The sequence below is a fragment of the Eupeodes corollae genome, chromosome 1, assembly GCF_945859685.1.
Source record: "Eupeodes corollae chromosome 1, idEupCoro1.1, whole genome shotgun sequence".
Lineage (NCBI taxonomy): Eukaryota > Metazoa > Arthropoda > Insecta > Diptera > Syrphidae > Eupeodes > Eupeodes corollae.
This window is the reverse complement of record NC_079147.1, coordinates 227,134,003-227,141,344: the sequence shown is the minus strand read 5'-3', so window position 1 is coordinate 227,141,344 and position 7,342 is coordinate 227,134,003. Positions and strand designations below refer to the sequence as shown.

Sequence of the window (7,342 nt, the reverse complement as noted above, 5' to 3'; positions counted from 1 at the left end):
CGGAACTAGACCCATTTACAGATTTTTGTTTTGGGCTAGTTCGAAATTCTGTAACTTTGCTAATATATCGAGAGCTAAAGCTCACAGAAGCTTTTGGTTTGCAGCTTTTGATAGAACTTTTAGAGACCTTCCTTTTGATATATATCTCGATGGGTTCGGTAACAATTTTGAAAAAAATTAATTTTTCAGTCAAGGGGTTAGCCCACAATTTTTTCAAAAAAACTTTAAAAAATGTGATGTTGAATATCGGGACGATTTTTGGATCGACGTTAAGGTGTGGCCATTCTCTATTAAGAAGTGAAGGTCGCATCTGCTTTCAAGGCTCGGTTGCGGAACTAGACCCATTTACAGATTTTTGTTTTGGGCTAGTTCACAATTCTGTAACTTTGCTAATATCTCGAGAGCTAAAGCTCACAGAAGCTTTTGGTTTGCAGCTTTTGATAGAACTTTTAGAGACCTTCCTTTCGATATACATCTCGATGGGGTCGGTAACAATTTTGAAAAAAATTTATTTTTCAGTCAAGGGGTTAGCCCACAATTTTTTCAAAAAAACTTTAAAAAATGTGATGTTGAATATCGGGAAAAATTTAAGATCGACGTAAAGGTGTGTTCATTCTCTATTAAGAAGTGAAGGTCACATCTGCTTTTAAGGCTCGGTTGCGGAACTAGACCCATTTACATATTTTTGTTTTGGGCTAGTTCACAATTCTGTAACTTTGCTAATATCTCGAGAGATAAAGCTCGCAGAAGCTTTTGGTTTGCAGCTTTTGATAGAACTTGAAGAGACATTCCTTTCGATATATATCTCGATGGGTTCGGTAACAATTTTGAAAAAAATTAATTTTTCAGTCAAGGGGTTGTTAGCCCACAATTTTTTCAAAAAAACTTTAAAAAATGTGATGTTGAATATCGGGACGATTTTTGGATCGACGTAAAGGTGTGGTCACTCTCTATTAAGAAGTGAAGGTTTCGTCATCGAAAGAAACGTTTGTATGGGCTGAGTCGAAACTCTTCACATTTTTCGTAAACCGAGAGAGAGAGCTTTTGGCTTGCAAGGTTTTTTAAAAACGGAGTAGGGTTATACTTGGACATGTTATAAGAAACATGCAATTAGACAACACACAATTGAGAGAATAACTGAGAAGGAACAAAAACACAGTTTATGTTTTTATGTAGTTAATTTTATTTTAAATCGTATTTTGTTTTAAGTACACATTCAATTATTTTATCATTTTTTAGCTTATCTTTTAATATAACCATTTGTTTTATTTTGTTTTGTTTAAGCTGCATTAAATAAATTTTAAAATGACAAACACATCTCACGACATATTTGCTTACTTCCACCACTATTGATTTATTGACTGTATTTATAGCTATTGTGTTAGTTTCTGTAAATATATAAATATATTCTACACTTAGGAATTTTGTTCTAGGTTTTAAGAAAAATAATAACTTTCTTAACTTTCTCTAGATGCGTTTGTGAACTTGAAGTGTGTATAATAGTTTTAATTGATTTTTTCCTCTTTTAGCATCGTATACAAGTTTTTTGTTTGTCTATATAATATTTAAAGATTTTGCTTCTTTTTTCAAATGATAAAAACTGTTTTAACTTAAAATTTAATCTATATTTTAGATGTAATAAATTTTTGTTTTTGTTTTGTATCATTTGTTAAAGCGTATTGCATCAAATTGTAAAATGTTCGTATATATTTTGTTTAAATAGGTAGGTATACATTTTGTTTAGGTATACATTGTTGAAATTATTTTATCGATATACTTAATCTGTTTTTGTTCAGATTTTTGTTTGCTTTTGGAATTACGAGTAATGGTAAAGAATTTCGAGATGAGGTGTGAGATTTCAAAACAAAATTTATCAATCAAAATGTTTTGCATTTTTTGTTTTGTTTTTTGTTTTTGTGTTTCAAAAGCATTATTTTAGTTAATTTTTTTTTTCGTAAATATTAAGATACATTTGTTTTTTCTATTTTCTAAACTTTTTTTTTGATTATTTTCTTTTCTATTTAAATATTTTTTTTTTTCAAATACTGGCAAGAATTTTAGTAATTTTTAAACTATAAATTTGTTAACAAAAACGATTAAAAATAAAACATTTTATAAGTTATTTCAGAACTTGTTTTCGTATACATTGTTTTAGTATTTCAATTTTTAAAAGATTGTTTAAATTATAGATTTGTTTTTACTTTTCAAAGAAAAAATAATAAATAATAATTGTTTAGCAGTTTGTTGCTTGTGTTTGTATTTTTGTTTGTATACATACATTTTCCAAATCGTTATACTGTTTTTCATACTTGATTTAGTATACTAATTTTTAATTTATAATATTATATAAAATACGTATATGGAGTAAATAACTGCTTAGGATTAAATTTTATTTGTTCTTTTTCAGTATACTTTCAAAATTGCCTTAAATTGTAATTACGTATTTCTGCTGCATTTTTCGCTTAGCCTAGGTTTTTGTTTAAAATAAGAAATAAGATGATAAGAAATAAAATTTCACAAAAGTAAAAATCTGAACAAAAACGGAGACAAAAAAGTAAAACGAAACGAAACGAAAAATTATAATTAAAATTGCGAAACTACACCAACTTTGACGTATGTATAAACTATAGTAAAATAATCAAAATAAAGAAGTTTGAAAAGCACAAAGGCTTTCTTTAGTATTTCCCATCGAAGTATCGTCCTCAAGGGCTTAAATCCTGATGCATAGTTGGGTCGTACCCCATGCTGCCATCGTAGGGCTGCTGTTGGTCGTAGCCACCAGACCCAAGGGAATAGCCCATGGAATCCTGGGGTGGGGCAGGCGACATCATTGGCGTCGTAGTTCCACTGGGTGGACCGGCCATGGAGTAGGGCGATGCACCGGCTGCTTTCTTAGCCGCATATAGATTTGCCTCCTCTTGGGCTTTGCCGATATTTTTCTTGTAACGAATGCGTTTGTTGCCAAACCAATTAGATACTTGTGACACCTTAAGGATGGATTAAATTTCATTTTTAAATGTCAAAATAATAACTTGTATTTATTTACACTCACCGTTATGCCACATTTTCGTGCCAATTCTTCTTTTGCTTCTTCAGACGGATACGGATTACTTAGGTGACTGTAGAAGTACTCATTTAAGATTTCAGATGCCTGTTTGCTAAAATTGCGACGTTTGCGTCTGGCATCGAGGAACCGTGAGCGTAGAATCATAACAGCCTCGCAAGTGGACTGCTTAAGTTGCATTTGAATGGAACTGAATTTTTTGTGTATGATCTGGACCATGCGTTCAATTTCTTTTGGAGTGATTGGTCTGAATTATAAATTATATAAGAAAATAAATACATAATTTTAATATTGTTTGTTCCTATTTTAATTGAAATTTAAAAATTATGTGAGATTTAAAGAATGTGTATACCTTGTGCGACTCTGTTCTCTTAATAGATTCATCACGTGAGTTGTGAATTCATTGCACGCTTGTTCATATTTCTCCAACTCTTGATGATAGATCTGTCGAATTTGTGCAAGTTTGGCACGATAGTCTGAATGTTCGATTGCATTATCTGCTCCATCAATCGAAAGTGAAGAACCTACTTCAAAAACACAAAAATTATGCATTTAAGAGGATGTATAAAGTTGATTTAGTACCTTGACTTGCTGCTGCTGCAGACGCAGCCGCAGCTCCACCACCACCCTTTTCGGGACCGGCAACACCTTCGGCAATCAACATGTTATCCAAACGCATCAATTGTGGATCTGGTGGTTCCTCCTCTTGGGTATTACGAATAGAAAGAACTGCAATGGAAAAAATAAAGTATTAAATTACACATTCAGATATACTTTTATTTAGGAGGAAATATATTTGTAGCTTATGTGTTTCGTCCATCGAAACCCCTTTTTTGTATATTGATTTTTATTTTCAATTTAATAGATACTACTGGGTAATTTTTAAATACGGAAAAATCCTAATTATAATCTCTCTGACCACATAGAAGCCTGCCTAGTGCTTGAACATACTTTAAGCGGAGCTATTGTTTAAAGAATTTCAACTTTAGTTTGTATAAACTAAAAGTTTGAGTCCACATAGTCAACTTACTTCGGTCTTTTAAAGTTCTTCTGCCATCATTGCTTTTATTAAAGAAAGCCTGCGTTCAACTCGCCAATGAGCGACACGTTCAAACCGTTCTTCTTGAGGATTCACCACGATGAGAATTATCTAGATCTACAACTAAACAAGAAGATCTACTATATGGTTTTTCAATAAGGGAGGGTAGATGTTGTGTATAGATGTCGTGGCTTTTGCTGGGTGGCACCTAGCGCGCGCCGTCCTGCTGGAACCACGAGTCCTCTAGGTCCATGTAGTTCAATATGGGCCATAAGAAGTTAGGGATCATCTTTATGTAACGTCGTTTTCAAACAATTATGGACAATTTACGCCGCCGCACAGTGTGCGATTTTGCCCATCTAGGTGGGACCTAGACAAAATGACTTTCAGTTGCTTCATTTCTCGTTCAAGTGCAATTGCATATTTATCACTAATCAACTTTACAAAATCAGGTAAATTTCTTTAACAAAATATTTTAAAAGTCTTCGTTACTCTGACATAATTGCACCAATCCTTGAGGCAATTTTTACCAGATGTCTTTACCCGGTCCATGTTCCCTCGGCATGGAGAGAAGTTAGAGTTGTTTTTATACCCACAGCTGGTAAATGCTCGCAAGTCGACCCTAAAGATGTACGACCTATAAGTCTATCATTATTCCTTCTTAAGACCTTGGAAAGATTGATTGATATCCATTAAAGGGCAAGTATCGATACAAGACTTCTGTCTTCGTCTCAACATGCCTGCTGTAAAGGTGAATCGGTGGAAACAGCGTTACACACTTTAGTACGCACCGTCGAATATTCCATCCATCATAAAGAGTTCACTATGGTTGCTTTCCTTGACATCGAAGGTGCCTTTAACAACGCGGACACATCTGCAATCACATCTGCACTAACATCTCTAAATGTAGAGAGTTCGCTTCGGGAGTTAATTCATTTAATGCTTACTAGCAGAATAATTAAGTCAAAACTGGGTAACTTTTTTAGTACAGGATTCGTTAGTAGAGGGACACCGCAAGGTGGTGTTCTATCCCCTCTCCTCTGGAACCTAGTGGTGAATGAAATCCTAACTAGTCTGGATGCGAAGGGGTTCACAGTGATAGCCTATGCGGACGACGTTGTTATAGCAGTTTCAGGAAAGCATCTTAACATCCTAAAATAACTCTTAAAAAATGCCTTGGACAGAGTAATACTTTGGGCTGATCGGTATGGACTGGGTGTTAACCCACACAAAACCGTTCTGGTCTTATTTTCGAGGAGATACAAAATTCCATTTGTCAACCCTCCCTATATTAAAGGAATCCAATTAAAATTCTCAGACGAGGCTAAATACCTGGGTCTTGTGTTAGATACAAAACTAAATTGGAAACGCAACGTAAAGGAAAAATTTTAAATTAAATTTTTACAGTTGTAGGCTGCTTTAGAGAAAGGTATAAACAGGGATAAGCTAAATAAAGTCCAACGTTCAGCTTGCTCGCACAACCCCATCTGCGGAACTGGACACCTTGTTCTACCTAACACCTCTTGACATATTTAGCAAACAAATAGCTGCAAGCTCTGCTATTCACCTCAAAGCTTCGTCGCAGTGGACTAATAACAACATTGGTAATTCTAAGGTATTTAGAATCAATTCCAAAGCACACAGACTACACCATCCCCCAACTGCAATTCGACAGAAACTTCCAGATTTCCATACCTCCCAGATCTTTTTGGGAGGATAAGACATTCTTGGAGGATGAGTCAATCCATTTTTACACAAATGGGTCAAAAACAAAAGAAGGGGTTGGTGGAGGTGTGTACACTGAACGACTAAAATTAAGTCTCTCATTCCACCTTCCCAATCATTGTAGCGTGTTCCAGGCGGAACTTTTGGCGATAAAAGAAGCCTTTTCCTGGCTTAAAGAAAACGTGATATAAACATCTGATATCCGTATTTTCTCTGATAGCCAGGCCGTTATCAAATCCCTGGACTCTGTCTCTACAAACTTTATACCAGTTCATAAGTGTCAATCATCTCTAATGGAGATGGCAAACAAAATTAATATTCACCTTTGCTGGGTGCCGGGCCATAGAGACATTCCAGGTTACTGTAAGGCAGTTGAACTCGCCAGGAACGGTACATTGCAGCCCATTCTACCACGTTTGGCACACACTGGCATACCAATCTCTGCTTGTAAATTGTTGCTAATTCAAGACGCAATGAAGGGTCACAAAAAACATCTGGCCAACACTAGATTTAAATCTTTCATGGTGCCTGCTATCTCTAAGCAGATCGCATATAAGCTCGACAATAGATGTTATAACACTGTCTAATAGGAAAGCACGACAAATGACTAGGCGTATTCTCAAATGACTTTTTCATAAGCTGTATGGACGAGGAAGAGGAAGAAACGGTTATTCATCTTCTCTGCACATGCCCTGCTCTGGCTCGAAAACGCAAGAATTACCTAGGAGAATTCTTCTTCTTCTAAACGATCTAAATCATATCGTTATAATGCCTCTCATGTTTCGTAAGGGACTCAAGCTGGTTCCACTGAACTTAGGAGGAAGCCTCAAGATTCATTTAGTATCACAATGGGCCATTAAACTGGCCTAAGTGTGCCCGTTTTCATCTTGGACAGCTACTATAACCTAACCTTACCTAAGTCATCCGCGTACGTCAGAACTTTGATTTTAATTTTTGTGTAAGTTACCTAGTGGAAGGTGTGTAATAAGGTTATCCAAAAAGATAGAGAAAAGAATATATATATGAATGATAATATATAACAGTCCTCTACAGTTGAGAGATTTTCGTGGTAAGTTGACAAGCCTAGGGTTGGCTGTTTGTAAAATAAGGTTTTTCTTCAATGGTTCCAAAAGCTGCTTGCTTTACATTCGAAAAAGTAGGCATATATTGTCCCCGTTTTCTATATCGGATCGGGCAATATTTGTCAGGATGAAAATATTGTCACTTGTGGAATAGCACTTTCAAAATCCGTCTTAATATTCTCCGAGAACATTAAAAATCTTCAAAACAGCGTTAAGAAATTATCTACCTCCATAGTTATTTTGAATTTTGATGTAATATTTTTCATGAAGCTTTCTGGAACCTCGACAGAGTCGTAAATACAGTTAAAATTTCTTGTTAGACCTTTAAAAAGTTTCAATCTCATGTGATTTTTAAAGTATTCACAATCAGCCAGAATTGAAGCCTCCACTTTTATGAAAAGCCAGCACCTTTGTTTGTTTAACTTTCTTACA

General features: G+C 35.0%; 1 protein-coding gene across 2 annotated transcripts in view; it reads right to left on the bottom strand.

Moving 5' to 3' along the window:
* Positions 1-1,159: 1,159 nt before the first annotated feature.
* The window catches only part of LOC129954234 (homeobox protein extradenticle), a 68,966-nt gene continuing 62,783 nt past the window's right edge, over positions 1,160-7,342 (bottom strand). The window contains exons 4-7 of one of the 2 annotated variants that reach the window (XM_056068008.1): positions 3,647-3,793; positions 3,417-3,591; positions 3,053-3,311; positions 1,160-2,987 (exon numbers count right to left, since the gene is read on the bottom strand). In XM_056068008.1, coding sequence (XP_055923983.1) covers positions 2,703-2,987; positions 3,053-3,311; positions 3,417-3,591; positions 3,647-3,793 — 866 coding nt within the window. In that variant the 3' untranslated portion in view covers positions 1,160-2,702. The remainder of the gene's footprint in view (positions 2,988-3,052; positions 3,312-3,416; positions 3,592-3,646; positions 3,794-7,342) is intronic. The other variant, XM_056068009.1, reaches the window with a different exon arrangement.